This window comes from Topomyia yanbarensis, chromosome 2, assembly GCF_030247195.1.
Source record: "Topomyia yanbarensis strain Yona2022 chromosome 2, ASM3024719v1, whole genome shotgun sequence".
Lineage (NCBI taxonomy): Eukaryota > Metazoa > Arthropoda > Insecta > Diptera > Culicidae > Topomyia > Topomyia yanbarensis.
This window is the reverse complement of record NC_080671.1, coordinates 199,526,414-199,542,468: the sequence shown is the minus strand read 5'-3', so window position 1 is coordinate 199,542,468 and position 16,055 is coordinate 199,526,414. Positions and strand designations below refer to the sequence as shown.

At 38.5% G+C, this 16,055-nt stretch overlaps 2 protein-coding genes across 5 annotated transcripts in view; both read right to left on the bottom strand.

Moving 5' to 3' along the window:
- The window catches only part of LOC131682649 (protein outspread), a 641,520-nt gene that overhangs the window by 275,536 nt on the left and 349,929 nt on the right, over positions 1–16,055 (bottom strand). The gene's annotated exons all lie outside the window — the stretch shown is intronic.
- LOC131682656 (CLIP domain-containing serine protease B15-like) lies at positions 4,592–7,164 on the bottom strand. The gene is made up of 4 exons (XM_058964313.1): positions 6,912–7,164; positions 6,487–6,853; positions 6,184–6,431; positions 4,592–6,123 (listed from the first exon to the last, which is right to left on the bottom strand). Exons 1-4 carry the CDS (start codon positions 6,970–6,972, stop codon positions 5,801–5,803), a joined length of 999 nt encoding a protein of 332 aa, XP_058820296.1. The 5' UTR covers positions 6,973–7,164; the 3' UTR covers positions 4,592–5,800.

Here is a 16,055-nt window from a genome sequence, read left to right as displayed (position 1 = left end):
ATAGTCAAATGAATGGCAATAGTCACATTTATTAGCCTTACTTGTTTTTGTGAGCAAATCTTACCTCAATCAAAAGTTATAGCTGTTTGAAAACGTTGTTGTCCGCAAACAACATGCCCAGCAAACCAGCAATCGTATATAAAAGTTTACAATAAATTACAAATAATGACAGACTAAATCAAAATTACAAATAGTGCAAGCAAAAATTATGTTTTGTTGTAAAAAGTTCACATAAAATGCAAATCTGTGATCCAAATACAATTTTGACTTGAAGTTATTTATTAGTCCACTACAACTTAAAACAAAATTGTACATGCGGAAATCTTGAAACATTGTATAGAAATTAATTTGCAATTGGATTAAACTGCAAAATCGTTCAAAAAAATTGTCACCTGCTTATAGCACTTCGCAAATTCTCTGTCAGACTAGTTCAATATTTGAGCAATAAAAAATGGCTTGAGTAAAGAATGTAGGTTTTGATTTGACAGGTATAGAAGGTATCATTGGAGGGCCATATTTAGGTTGGATTATGGTATTTTTAGATCGTAATCACAAAGCAATAAAAATTATCAAATATAATCGTTGCTTGACAGTGTATAAATAGGTGAGTACATAGCGGCTATGCTGGGAATACGAAGATCTCAGGTTCGAAACTGTGGAAGTAAATCGTAGCAGGTAATTTGATAATTGATGTTCCAGTAACTCCAAACTCACCCATGAAAAACATATCGACCAGTGTGGGCGTAACTATGTCTTATAACAGAATTATAGAAATTTCATCCTGATTGTTTTATTTTCATGTTATTTTTAAAAAAATACTCCTTGTTACCACATTGGGCACCTTAAGTTGCATAAACCTTCATGTATGATTGTAAGTTTGATCACATATAAACAGATAAGCTAGATGATTGTGTAATGCTTCTGATGAGATCAAAATTCGTCGTAAATCACATAGTTCTACTATACCGATTTGTTGTACGTATATGGCCTCCACTTTTGTTCACATAGAAGGGATCTATACATTTTATACAATCAATTTATATCGTTTAAGAGTTCAGTTAATCAAATTGCAACTTATTAAAGTGAATCAAAATGTTGGCTGGGTGGGCATGAAGGGGTTAAAAGCATCTTAATAAACTTTCTCCCTGCAGTAAAAAACATTCTTGATGTAGTTGACTACAATATGGCTATTCCATTCAGTGAACGTATCCGTCGATGGCTAATTCATCGAATGAGGTCACGGATTTGACTATTGTTGTACAGTGAAATTGCAGAAGCATTATCCCGAGAATCGATTCTTTTAAAATTTTACTAAATAACTTACAATGCATTTGCATTCTGCAAAACATAGCTTACTTCAGAAATGGATCGCAACTTTCACGATTTCAATACTATCCGTTTGTAACAAGAAGTCTCTTGCGGAGGAGTATTTTTGGGGATCAAAAAGTGCTAATCTTTCAATCGGATCAACCTCCCGTCGACACCAGGTATTGAAGTTGTTGCTTGCCGAACTAGAGTTAATGGCAAAAATCTTTGCATTATTCCACCTGCATCCCCCCTAGGGCCTCAGTTAGTGACCGACAGTTTTGCGATAATGTCGAACTCCTCCCCGTACCGAGACTAGTTGTAGGCGATTTTAACTTCCACGGTACAGCATAAACGATAATCGATCTACCTCACTTCTCGAGCTATGTGACAACTTCAATATGACCATTTTGAAAACGGATGAAATGACACGGATTCCGGCTCCCCCAGCGCCCCCGGGCGCATCAGACATCTTTGCGGTTAGATTGTATGCGGATACCTTCCCAGATACCCACGGCAACGACCATCTGCCATTTGTATAAGACCTTTTGGGACGACAGATTGCACGCCAGTTATCGATCGAAACGGTGTTATTGGCGTTGGTTCTTTAACGGCCCAACGAGAGAAACATCAATTACCACTTTTTGGGGTGTATGCGAAACCGCAACAGTACTAACGAGAGCGTGGAATATTCAAACCGTTGAATATTCGTCAAGAAGGTTTGTGTGGATTCCGCCACAGAACAGAAGGTCTACCGCGCTGCGTCCCGTCACGATAACACGAACGAAACACCTTTTTCGATGGTGGAGTTCTCACTTGCTCTATTATCAGCATCCGACCATAATTCGTATCGACCGATTACAATGCTATCCTGTATCCGGAAGTTATTCGAGAAATGGTCCTATTCTGCCTCAACATTTGGGTCAAAGCAAATGGTTTACTGCCAAATACACGATTTGGCTTCCGCAAAGGCAATGGGATCATCGATTGTCTCGCGTTGCTCTCAACTGAAATCAAATGGCATATGCTAGCAAAGAGCAAGCACTATTGGACAATTTGTCAGCTTGGGCCCTCCAGCTGAGTATCGAATTCTATACGGATAAAACTAAACTAATTGTATTTTCCAGGAAGTGTGAGCCAGCGCAATTACAGCTTCAATTAATGGGTCAAATTATTCCTCAATTTTTAACTTTAAATTTTTTTCAAATCTCGGCTCACTACACGTTAGATTCTCATCTCTGACGTATTGGGTTCGCGAATAGCTGTATTATCTGAGCATGCGCCGAGTAGTGTTCCGACAAATCGCAACTAATGGATTCCTTTCGGGCCTGAGGAAGATTACCCAATGTCCCGGTTCGAGATGTACGTATACACCTTCCTAAATCGATAGAGCTACGAACTCTTTTAAAAATAATGAATGATATTTATTGAAAAATATAACTTAAATTTGTTAAACAAGAGACGTACTTGCATGTTTAATGCAATGAAGAAATGTTATAAGTGATACTGCTTTGATATCAATCGACAGAATCATGGACAAGTACTATTCGGGACAAAGCAGACAGCTTGTGACCTTTTAAACGGCTCTCGCTATAGAAAAAGGAAATAACTAAATACGAAATAATACATCGTGTGCCAAAGGTTCAACATATTCCTACTAATATTGTAAATATATAGAGGACCCGCGGCTCAGTTAGGCTAATACACAAGGCAAACCCCGAGTCCTGCTTGCTATGCACAGCCAAAACCTAACGATAATTATCCCCTCAGACGAATTCAAACTATCTTTCGCTTTTGTCTGTTCTTATGTAGTACAGAGTAGACCATCCACTCGGCCAACGAGCGATTGCGTTACCCTCTTCTTAAAGGTGCAAGTCCAATTTGTGAATTAATCGATCTCAATTAATCAATTTCTCACAACGTCGAATTCCAATTTCGCTTTCCGAAGATCGATTGCAACGCGACTGACTACGCTAGGGGCAAATTTTACTTCGGAGCGCTTTTTTTAAACTTGTAAGCCGAAAAACAAGATTTTTGTTGGCAACAACAATTTATTAAATCAAGTGAATTAGCGTAATTCTGGATCTGCCGGATAATATCTTTTATTTAATATGTTGTTTTGGGCGAGACAATGAACTCTTTTCGTTTAATCGAAGTGGGAATAATAGAATATGGGTTGGTCCAATACGGACCTTTTTCCGTATATACGAACTGAGTGGAAAATATGTATATACTATATACTATACTATAAGTATATACCGTTTGAGAGGAAAATATGCGCAGTCAGTCGAGCTTTCAGAAAAACACAAGTTTTTGCAAATCGGTTGACAGATTTCGACGTTATGTCTCATAACCTATTTTTAGGTGATTTGGCCCAGCTCTTATTTTTGTTGTATATTTTCTACAAAGTTTTAGATATCAAAGAGAACTTTTCATTTCACAATTCGAAATTTAGTTCAAATCAGATAGGAATTACTTAGGCCAAAATTGAAATTAATTTCTACTGCAAAAAATCGATAAGAAATGGGTGGTCCAAATTGGAACAGGGTTGGGGTAATTCGGACCTTTCATGTACTTTTGCGCAGAATCGTTCAAACACAATACCGTAAAAGATCGGAAAAAGTCGTGTTGGAAAAAAATGTACGCAATTGATCAGGCTTTCAGCAAAAAATATTAATTTGTGAATCGGTTGACACGTTCCAGTTCTATAGCTCATAAACCCTTACTAGGTCCGAATTGGCCCCCAGTTCCCCCTACATTTATCAAACGGACAACGGTACCCGGGTACCTGTCAGTTTAAAAACTTATAACTATGGCTTTCTGCATCCGATTTGGGCACTTTTGGATCGAGAAATTCATCCATTTTTAGAATTTGTGAAAATGAACCGGATCTAGTTCCCGGTAATGTGGTTTTTTGAGAGATGTTGCAGTACTAGGACATGAGTTGGAAGTTTTTATAAAATCATAGGAACATAGATATCAATATTCTTGAAATAGTCTCAGAAGTCTGTTATTTATATTTATGGGCACATATGGCAATTTGGCCTCGGAACGGTCCCACAGGAACTTGCACCGAAATTTCCGTTCCGGGGTTAAATCACCAAATGGTTTCAAAACAATGTGATACAGGTTTCTTCGTCAATTCGAAGCATTTTGATACCCATATTACGATTATTCCATTGAAATTCGCAAATAATATCGCAATGCTCGAAAATAGTGCTTCTTTGGTTTTTATTTTATTGATTATTTTTTTAGTTAATAGTATAGTTAATCTATATTTTAATAGAATACATTTTGTACAGTACACGGATCTTCTTTATCTAGTAAATTTTTCCAAATATTCTTTATTTTTATCTTGATAAGGCAGGGTAAAGTTCATGAATGACTATTTAAGGAAACAAAAAACATATGAGATTTGTATATTACTCTATTTATTCATTGGTCCTGCTGCTTTGTCCGATGCTGTAGGACTCAAACCTGCGAACCTTCGGAATCAGGTGAATTGTGCAAATACTCAACCCACTCGTTATATTTGTATTGTCCTTTGGGTAATATAAGCCCAATTTATATGAATTATTCAATTCACCATTTATTTATTTATTTAATGTCATTTAAATTCAATTCAACATTATTGACAACACTTTTTAATTATTTTGGTGCTATCTAGAATTTACTGGCGATAAATCATGCGATATTTTTGTGCTAGTATGCAAATACAGCTTGTTGAAAGGAAATATTTTCAGTGAACTCAGCACCAACCTTTTAAATATGAAACTCATCCTTGACAAAGGGAATTAATTTTCAATACTATTGTTTCTATTTCTATCATCTGCACCTATCTGAGATGTAACCAAACTCGATACGACACTTGTTACAAGATCAGCTTCATATCACTCCTAGCTAGATCGCGTTGTGAGTTTCTTCATTAAATAACTATTTTCATCGAATTACCACACAATTCTTTTAATTAATAATTAAGCACATACACCCATAAGTTTATTCACTCGACATGTTTCAACTTGCGTCTTGGTCGATTCTAGTCACAAGTCTTTCATGTCTAGCATCTATTCATCTCCGCCAATTTACATGATCAACCAACACGCACGTTACCGCCATTATTCCTTGTTTGTCATCTTTCTTATGAATATTCAAAAGGATTCCTAGCTTCGACGGTGGCGCGGTGCGTTCGCATCCACCGTCGTCCCACCTCCCTCCTCCACAAATCAAGGTGTAAGTTCCCCGTCGGTCTTGATTAGAAAAAAATGTCAGCTTTTTCCGAGAACAATTTGCACATGTTACCACATGGAACCGATCTTGGCACATGTCTTCTACTTGTTTGTTTCTTTGAAATGCTATAATTAGAAGCATATCCATCATTTTCCGCGCTTCTGCCACAGCACGGATGCGATGTATGCATTTGTGTCCTCTTCGATTGCGTTGCAACTCGCGCTTAACTCAGCGGCACGCAGCTGCCCGGCTAGTCAGTAGTGTTATGCTAATTAGTGCCAGTTCTCTGATCGGCAGCAACGGTTGCTTCAATCCAGTCAATGTACTCCAACAGGTTAACATAGATTCCCGGAATCGAGCCACCGCACCGTGGTGGACCGAGACTAACAATACCGACTTGGAACCAGCGCTGGGACTGTTGTTGCATCAAGGGACCCCCAGAATCACCACGGCAAGCATCACGGCCAGGCTCACCGCCCACACACAACTGCGATCGATCCAGTTTAAGGTTGAGCTCGCGGTACAGATCGTTGCATACGGAATTATCATGCTCCGGCATCAGAATTGGCCGTTTGATGCGTTTTGTTGAAACTGGTTAGATTTTTATTATGTTTAGGCGATTTTAAGGAAATCATTATATTATGTCCATACCTGTTCGACGTGGGCCGACTGAAAAAATGGTTAGATTGCGTGGCTGGGACAATGAACTAATGTGATCATTTCTGTCGGGTAAACAAACTGGTTGTAAATATTGAGTAAACTGAACCGTGTCAGCCAGTCTCAATAGTGCAATGTCATGCACTTTGTTGAAGTTGCTTTCACTATAGTTAGGATGGATAATACTTTTCTGAATTTCGTAGTCTTCTTGATACGATTTATGTTTCACCCTAATCCTGTACCTGAAAAAAACCTGTATTAAATTCGCGTTGGCGAATATCGAATAATTTGGCGTACGGTTTATATCTCATAGGTAAATCCAAAATGCAATGCGCCGCCGTCAGTACGTATTGACTATTGATCAATGATCCAGCGCAATTGATAGCGTAGATTTGCCTTTTCACGTGGTAGATCACATCTACCACCCACGGAAACGTTCCTGCATCTACTGACGAATTTGAATTGTTTGCAGTATTTCCACAACTCTCCGAATTTTTCCACTTGGGGCAACAAACTAAATTAGAATAGTTATGACGGATTCCACACTTGCTCTTAGATGAAATATTCTGCTCAGTTAATGCTCTCGAATGAACCCAGTTGCATCGAGCCGGTGGAACACAGTGCCCTTCCGATCCATCCACTGTTATGCAGGTCTCATTGGCATCTGTTTTGTTAAATGACTTGTTAATAGTTGTGAATTAAGAAATTAAATGAAATTTAACCTGTATTCGAAATACTGAACAAGCTAATAAAACACATGAACAGAGCAGAGCACAGCTTCATTGCCTTGTTCAAACTCTACGTTTCCATCTCTTATCACCGACTGAAGAGACTAGTGTTCCTAGGCAACGTAATGCTATTTCAACTTTAAACTCGCGCTCAGTGGGGATTCCCATATACTCTGGAAGTTCAATTAAATCCTTATCGCTCTGTTTGTTTCTATGCATTCTGCCTTGCTTGTGTATGTTTAACTAAATATCTGCCGTTGTTAGGTCGAGATTTGGATATATGCCCAGCAGAACCTTTATGCATTATGTCCAAGGGAAAAATAGAACAAACAAGCATGTTTTTTTTCGAATTATATAATTGGTCATCCTTTCAATTCAACGACAGCTTTTATTGCATTTGTAAACCATCAGGGTAATAATTTAGCAGTGGGTAGAAAAATACTTACGCTTGTACTATACACTCCGTAGAGTGTATTGATTATGCAACAGAATGCTCAACGTTATTCCTTATAATCGTTCACATTTTTTAGTATATTTTGTTTGTTTAGGCTTTTGTGAACAATTCTGTTGGTCCAGTATTTTTTGTTCATAAGTGTAAATCAATAACATAGAGCTTAGATAGACTACAATTCTTCTCTTGCTGCAAAAAAGTATACTGATTATGCTGTACACTGACAGCTAGTGGAAACGGTGTGATTTTGAGATGTGTTTTTAGGTCATCGAGTGGTGATCGATATTTTAGGTAGTGTTACACGGATATATTATAAGGTTAAGATGGTTCTTTGGTATTCGTATGATGAATCTTACATGAATGGTATTAATGATATTAGAATAAATTGACTTGCTTTCATCATACCGTTCGTTCCGCTCCCGTTGAATCGTGTGAATACTATGTCGTCAACACGTTGTGCTTCTGGATTGTTTACATATTTTTCTCCTCGAAAAGAGCCGTGGTTGGGATCCTCGTTCGTCCTGGTGTAGGCTAACCGAAGCCAAAGATATCAATAAGGAGAAAGATACCCAGCCTTGGCATATTCCATACATTCAATTCTCGACAAACATATGATTATGGCTTAAAAGCCAACTGTCACAATTCTCTTTGAAATGAAATTCCGGACAAACCGTTACTGGCCAAAAACAGCTAACAGCAGTCAATGAAAGAGAAAACTTTTCTCTTTTTTTCTACCAACATCTGTGATTGGTGAGTAACGTGTCCGGAATTTCCTTTCAAAGAGAATTTTGACAGTTGGCTTTTAAGCCGTAATCATATGTTGGTCGAGAATTGGAGACGTCTATTAGTACCATCCCACTACTGGGCTATTTCTCTATCACCTATCAATTCGCTCCTTTGGCCTACGCTGCATGTCAAGCTACCTAATCTAGAGCTTACATTACGTGCTGGGTGGTGCAAACATCCAACTAGTGCAGGCTCAAAACGGTGTCTCCCGTTTTTCGCAGACCTTGGGTATCTTTATTCCAATTGCAATCTTGGCCTAAACGGTAAGTTAATTGCCAAGGGACCACTCGCTTTCCCGGTTATAGAAAGAGGCCCCATGTATCACCAGAGTCGTTTATAACTTTGCCCGACAAGCTCTGTTGAAGGGCTGATTGTACCCTGCACATAAGATTTCTGCTTTAGTCTATTTTCAACCATCAAAGGCATCGGTCACGATACTCAGTGTACTCCTGCTTCTGTCCGAGCCAGTGCAAAGCGAACGCAAAAACAGTTACTTGTGCGCATTGTCTGAAGAACAAAGGATACCGTTATTTTTATTCTTGCGTGATCTATCAAGATGACTGAGTCTCAACAAAACGTGATTATTCGGCCTAACACAGTGGCCATTGACTTCAGGTCTTTTCGAATAAGACCAAGTATTCGTGATGTGGGACATCTGTTGAATGTGAAAATGCAGCTTCGGTTTTCGGAAGTCACCTGCATACAGCTTGAGCACGTCAGGCATGCGGTGCTGATAACCTTCAGCAAATTCGCCCAGGCGAAAAGATTCATTTCGCAGAACAACTTAAAACACGTGATTGTTTGTGACAACGCAGAAATCAAGATCCCTATATACATGGATAATGGGAATATTGAAGTTAAATTACATGATTTATCTCCACTTACTTGCAAAGTGGCAATGAAAAGATTCATGTCGCATTTCGGAGCAGTGGAATCTATTACGGAGGACACATGGAGAAACTACTTGCCAGGTATTTCAAATGGTGTCTTTGTGGCAAGAATGCGGGTAGACCAACCCATTCCCTCCCACCTTACCCTGCAGTACAACACAGAAGGGGGTGATACCATTACACAGCGAACTCTTTGTACATATCAAGGACAAACTAATACGTGCCAGTTTTGTGAACAAACGGCACATTACGGACAACCATGCCCAGAAACAGCTAAGGAAAGCTCATCTCCAGAAAGATATGCCAACACACAGGCTCCAATATCTATCTGAACCACAAACGGTTGCCAAATTTGTGGCTGCTGTTCAGGCAAAAATGACAACTGCTAAAGCTGCGTCAAGTACTTCAAATTCAACAACTAATGCCACCAGTGGAGAAGCTTCCATCAAGGATGGAGTGTTCGCATTCGTGACCCGCAAAGGCAAGAAGCTAGGAAGAACATCTGATCGCGAGTATCATGGCAGATAGATGATGATACGGACGTAAATAACAACGAGACAGATATGGCTAACCCCGAAGTTGGCGAAAAAAAGCACTACTTCCCGACGCGAAAAAAGATCTCCGCTCGCAATGGCAAGTTGCGCGCACGGGATCTTGCAGGCTCAAAATAATATTTATTGTTATTTTTATTTTTTACTTCTTGTAAATATATAAAAGACTCGTGGCTCCTCTAAGCCAACGCATTGAGCCGTGTCAAATAAACGAATTAAAAAAAAGGATTTCTGCTTAGAATACAGTACAGTATCTACTTAGCGAGAGAGTCATCAGTGTAACAGACCACTTGCGTTTGTTGTTGTCTCTCCATATAGCCAGACAACCACTCCTTACGAGAGAATCTATACATGGAATGTCCTGTAACGAACACTACATGTGAGTGTAATATCGCTGGGAGCAAGAGCAACATGGTTACTGTTTCAAAGCCCAGTAACCTGCAGTCTGTATGCATATGATTATGCATTGAGGTTTGGAAGGGCCTTAAGGGCTGCAATCGGAGTTGTGGTGAAAGCAGTCAACGCCATGAGCGCCATTCTTTGCAGATGGGTTAATGGGTTAGCTTTGACTCTCTGGCACCACACAAGGCATCCGTATGACAGTATTGGGCGAACAATTGTCGTGTAAATCTAACAGATGTATTTAGGTTTGAGACCGCAGGTCTTCCCAAAAGTTTGTCTGCACTGCCCAAAGGCCATACACGCTTTCTTGACTCTGCACTCAATGTGAGTAGACCAATTCAGTTTAGAATCCAATGCAGTTACAATTTATTTAACTTGATCTGTACACAGTAGCTCTGAATCAAAGAACTGCAAGGCCTGAACCCAGGTTGTTATTTGCTTCGTCGTAAGAAGAGCCATTGAAGCTTTTTTTGGGTTATATGATAATTTAGCTTTTCGACACCACTGTTCAACAGCTCATAATGCTTGTTGTTCCGATGCACAGTCCAGTAATTACTATTTGGTAATTGATTGCAAACCCGTAGCTTGGAAATCCAAGCTCATTACTTACTTGATACTTGATGGGCAACAAGTCGCTTCGTTGAATCTACGTCGAGTGAAGAATTCTCCTCCACTGGACCTGGTCCTGGGCCAATCTCTTCCAGTCACCCTGGACATTGAGTGCTTTTAGGTCCTCTACCATTGCAAACGCCATCGTGTACGCGGCCTGCCACGGAGTCGTCGGTCTCTTCCCGGTTCTCTACTGAATATTATCTTCGCCTGTCGTTCTTCCGGCATTCGTGCCACATGACCAGCCCACCGCAGCCTGCCGTTTTTTATTAGTTTGACAATATCCACTCCTTTATATACTTGGTATAACTCGTGATTCATGCGACGCCGCCAGATGCCATTTTCTTCTCTAGCGCCGAGTATTGTTCGCAGCACCTTACGTTTGAAGACACCGAACGCTCTACGATTAACTTCCTTTAACGTCCACGTTTCATAGCCGTACAAGGCAACCGGAACTATCAATGTCTTGTACAACGCGAATTTTGTCTTCGTCTGCAAGCTACGGGACTTCAGCTGGCTACGAAGTCCGTAAAAAGCCCTATTTGCAGCTGCAAGACGCCTTTTCACCTCTCGGGTAACATCATTATCGCCCGTCACTAGAGTTTCAAGGTACACAAATTCTTCCTCTACTTCAAATTTATCACCACCTAACACCACTTCACCACCAACATCACTATTGGACCCACGTATTCTTCCAGCTATCATGTAGATTATGAGACCAATTCGTGCTGTCTCCCTTTTAAAAGGCATGAATGCCTTTTCCACGGCTCGGCGGTCGATTCCAATGATATCAATATCGTCCGCAAATCCTAGGAGCATATGCGACCGAGTGACGATGGTACCGTTCCTTTGCACGCCTGCTCTCCAGATGGCGCCTTCGAGAGCAATGTTGAACAGCAAGTTTTTTTCCTTTGCTTTCGTCACTGTAACGTGACAGGCTAAGGCCAGGAGTGGCCCATCTCGCCTGACTGTTGTTACGGCAGTTGAACAGCAAGTTTGACAGCGCATCACCCATCCGTCTAAGGTTACGAAAGACGTCGAAATCTCATCCGCAACTCGAACATCCATCCGATTTCGATCCATCCAGCGTTGCACGAATCAGCCTAATCAGTTTCGTCGGAAAACCATGTTCTACCATTATCTGCCATAACTCGTTTCTTTTCACTGAATCGTACGCCGCTTTGAAATCAATAAACAGATGGTGTGTCTGCAAGTTGTATTCCCGGAATTTATCTAGGATCTGTCGCAGGGTAAACATTTGATCCGTTGTTGATCGGCCTTCACGAAACCCACCAGATTACGTGACATAATTTTGTACGCCGAATTGAGGAGCGATATTACTCGATAATTGGCGCACTCCAGTCTGTGTCCCTTTTTGTATAAGGGACAAATGAGGCCTATGTTTATTAGGTTTCTTCAATAAGACGTCGGTAACAAAGGTGACAGAAAGCCACTCTAAGGACAATCGTAAATACTCAACTTCCGTATCTCTGCCTGTCTCAATGACGATCAAAGAATGTGGTTACTAAGCCTTGCGTTTCTCCAACCCGAGATACGTGCAGATATCCCATGACCGCGTTTCGCTTCCAGAATAGACTGGAAAGACACATTGTCAATATCTAGGAATACACCCAAGTTAGATTGCTTGAGCGAGAAGGCCTTCTTAATCTCGTGAAAACATTGTTAAGCAGTGTGATCGTGGATTTCGCACACTGATTTTCATGTTGTATTTTGTGCAGTTGATATACAACAAATAAACTAACGTTCCTAATGTGATGATCGTGCCACCAAACTAGAATTGGGCCTCCTTACAGGATATCGCCAAGTATGACTTGAAAAAATAGCATTATTCAAAATGACGTTTGTTCATTCTCTAACTACGAGTCTAAGAGCTAAGAACCTATTTTTAAATGTTTAGTTTCACGAATAATTCTTTAATTTATGATTGAAATTTTAACAACGCAGAGAAATACACAACTAGATAAAACAGGATAATTTTCCGTAAGAGGAAGCAATGGTACATTTAGGACAACGACCAAATAATACAGCATTATACGGGAAATTGTGACTAAGATGGACACTAGGGTGGGGCATTGTTATATGGAAAAACGTAATCATAGCCACATCAACCAAGCACAGCACTTTTTTGGTTCCTTTTGGGGTCCCAAACAACTGTGCAAAATTTTTGGTCGACTGGTGTTGACTCGGCGTAGCGCATTGCGTTTGAAATTTGTATGGAGATTAGTATGGGAAAACCTACATTTTCTACAGACTACAATTATTTTTGTAGTGTGCCAACAAATAGATAGAAGTATAGTCCAGGATATGCTGAATAACTTTGCTGAAGGATGTATGGTGTTAGAATATCTCTAAGCCAAGTTATAGCTGTTCAAAATTCAATACGTCGAATTAAATGCCAAAAATCATTTTTGTTGCCAACACTGCGGGTGTACCAATGGTATTTCATATAGCATTCCGAAATAACATCCCGATCAGAAAGAGATAACAAAGTTATTACACATTGTGTTACTTTGTTATGATAACAAGTTATGTTATAACTCTGGTCTCGTTAGTTGGTAAAATAACAGAAAACATAACAGAAATTCTTCTAGTTCATATCAAAAATATGACAACCTGTGATAGGCTTCTATCAGAATTATAACAAATTTTGTTAGGTTCTCCCATGGCCAATATAGCTTTTATTACCTATTGCATAGTATCAACGAATTTAGCGTGCATGTCTAAAAATAGAATAGAAAAATATAGCATGCATTGAGACACTTTTCGTTTGGAAGCAAAAAGCTTCATGTAGCAAAAGCTTTTTATAGTTTTGTCAAATGATTGCATACATGTTGGCTGATTGTTATTATGAATATATGACGCACTGATTGTTATTTGTGGATATAGCGATTTGAACCTGGGTATTCTGAGTTTTATGGAGATGTTTCCTGGATGAACTAACGACGTTGCTTTCGACCGATGTTGAATGTTAGCATAATATTCCACGCATCCGTCAAGGGCAAAACGATTATAGATGCAGATGATGCAGATGAACCCACACATTGAAGTTTGCCAAAGCCTAAGGACTGTTTGTTTTCCTTGTATCGTACGCTTTGTTTTAGACTGAATAGCTTTATAATATCTTTTCAGATTAGGAAAGTGGGGCTATTTTTAGATTCTGAATAGTGCGACTCGGTGCTTCTCTTGTACGTTTACATGTTTTACGCGATTTTTAGAAATAATGTCGATGCGATATGGTAACATTGAGCGGATAATTTACCTACATTATTTTACGGAGAAGACTACAAATGTTTCTTATGATTCCGAATAGATTCAAAGAAACAAATACCACACTTTTGAGATTTCATGTAATGTCGCTTTCGGGGTTTTGTTATTGGCGTTTTTAATATGGGGAAGATTAAGCAAACTAGTACAATTATCTCACACCTAATAAATTCTCAGAAATACGTTTTTTACAATAGTTCAATCTATCAACAGCGAATATTATAACAGATAATCTGAAAATTCGAGTAATTGTTGAGGATTCTTCTGTGTGACGAATTTTAGAATATTTCATGTTTTCTAAAATACATTTTCTTTTCTAAATTTTATTTAATTTTAAGAAGGAAATTATTCAATATTTTTACATTCAAGCCTACAGCTATTTCAAGCATTATCTAAAACACATATTTAAATTTTAACAGCAAACAATAATACCAGCTGGGATATGTATATATTCAGGGATTTCTAGGCCATTTTGAAATATTGATAGCTCTATGCAGCGTGCTCACAAATATTAATCTTTCAACAATTTGAACAAAATGAATCAAGTATCTTGAATATTTCGAAAATTTGTTAATTCGATGATTTTTTTTAAGCCGAACGTAGCACCATCGAATACAACGGAAACATTAGTACATATGCGCATTCAAAGCAATTGGCAGTTCAACCGTAAAATGTCAAACTTATCTTAGGTGGAATGAAAAGATACAACAATCTCAGCCTCAAACATTTTTATGCGGGGGTTTAAATTGCAATACTTTGGTAATGCGGAGAACGCACAAAATCACACACTGGACAAGTTTCGGTTGTTTATCAAAATCCCACATAAATTGGAGAAATCTGACTGAAGATCCTCGAAGATCCCCAAAATTCATAACGGTGTTGTGGAAATCGGTATATATAAAACAGTTTTTTGAGTTCTGAAAATTCGTTTTCGCAATATGCACAATTAATTAAAAGAAAATTAATTATATAATCATTTGACTAAACCATAATAAATAGTTTAAAAAATGCTTTTTATTTCAATCCGCGTTTCTTTATTTCATCTGGAGTGCTTGATACTTCCTGCATCTTCTTTAAAATAAGTTTTATATGAAAATTATTATCTTTAGAATAGCTTGTTGATAACTTTACGATTTCAAAACTTTTTGAATAAAGGTTTCAACATTGAAATCATAAGCCCCATATTCGAAATTGCATATCAGACGAGTGTCTCAGTAAATAGGTAATCTCTTATTCAAAACGCAAACAAGTAAGTTAAACACCTTAATTTCGAATTTTCCGACCACTTGCTTCTAAAACTTATCTATTCTCAAAATCGTGGAACCTTGAATATCCATGTGGAAAACGAAAATATTAGTAAAGCAATAAAAAATAAACGAAAATTTGCTTTAAAAAGTTGAATAACTACGCAAAAAAAGAGGCTTCAGCGTATTAGCAAATAGACGGTCATCTATGTAATATAACAATCATTCACAGTTGATCGATTAATTTGTTTATTGGGGCTTTAACCAACTGGTCATTTGCCCACTTTACAGTTTACAGTTAGCATACAAAGATAATTGTGAAAGAATATGTAATGTTTTATAACATCATCGTTATATGCGTACTTTAATATCATATTAGCAGTTTAATGATACCACCAGAAGATATAATCTTGATATAAGTTTGCTTGCCTTGCTGATTGGGATATCTTAAAGATAACACAGTGAGTAATAAATATCAACATGAGATATAAATTTGATAGCTTTCTGTTATGTCGTTCTGATCGGGATTACATATTTTAGTTCTACCACATTGGTCTGTTTGAATGAATTATTCAAAAGCCTTAGATCAATTTCATGAGCGTAGGTAGTTGAGCAATAGGGCGTAGTGAGGAGTGAGGGGGGGTGGGGGGGGTTAGTTTAAAATGTAGAAATTCGAACTGAAATGTTGTCGAGTTGGAATGTTCAGGTGAATTATTTCAAAACAATTACACAATGTCCTACGCATAATAGTAACGATGAAATAAAACATACTGTATCCCTTTGTCTTGACTTTTACCAACAGAAGTTACGTTACAGACTGAATCAACTGATGTCGAGTTGATATGTCAGAGGATTGCATTGATTATATTTCAGTTTAATAGGCACTATGATTTGATGGGATGCTCATTTCTATGCTATTC

Bases quoted from the DNA above. Each gene is read 5' to 3' on its own strand.
- LOC131682656 (XM_058964313.1), bottom strand. From the start codon at position 6,972: ATGAAGCTGTGCTCTGCTCTGTTCATGTGTTTTATTAGCTTGTTCAGT. The intron at 6,854-6,911 runs GTTAAATTTCAT...TTAACAAAACAG, and splicing joins GTTCAGTATTTCGAATACAG to ATGCCAATGAGACCTGCATA. The intron at 6,432-6,486 runs GTACGCCAAATT...GGTTTTTTTCAG, and splicing joins TTACCTATGAGATATAAACC to GTACAGGATTAGGGTGAAAC.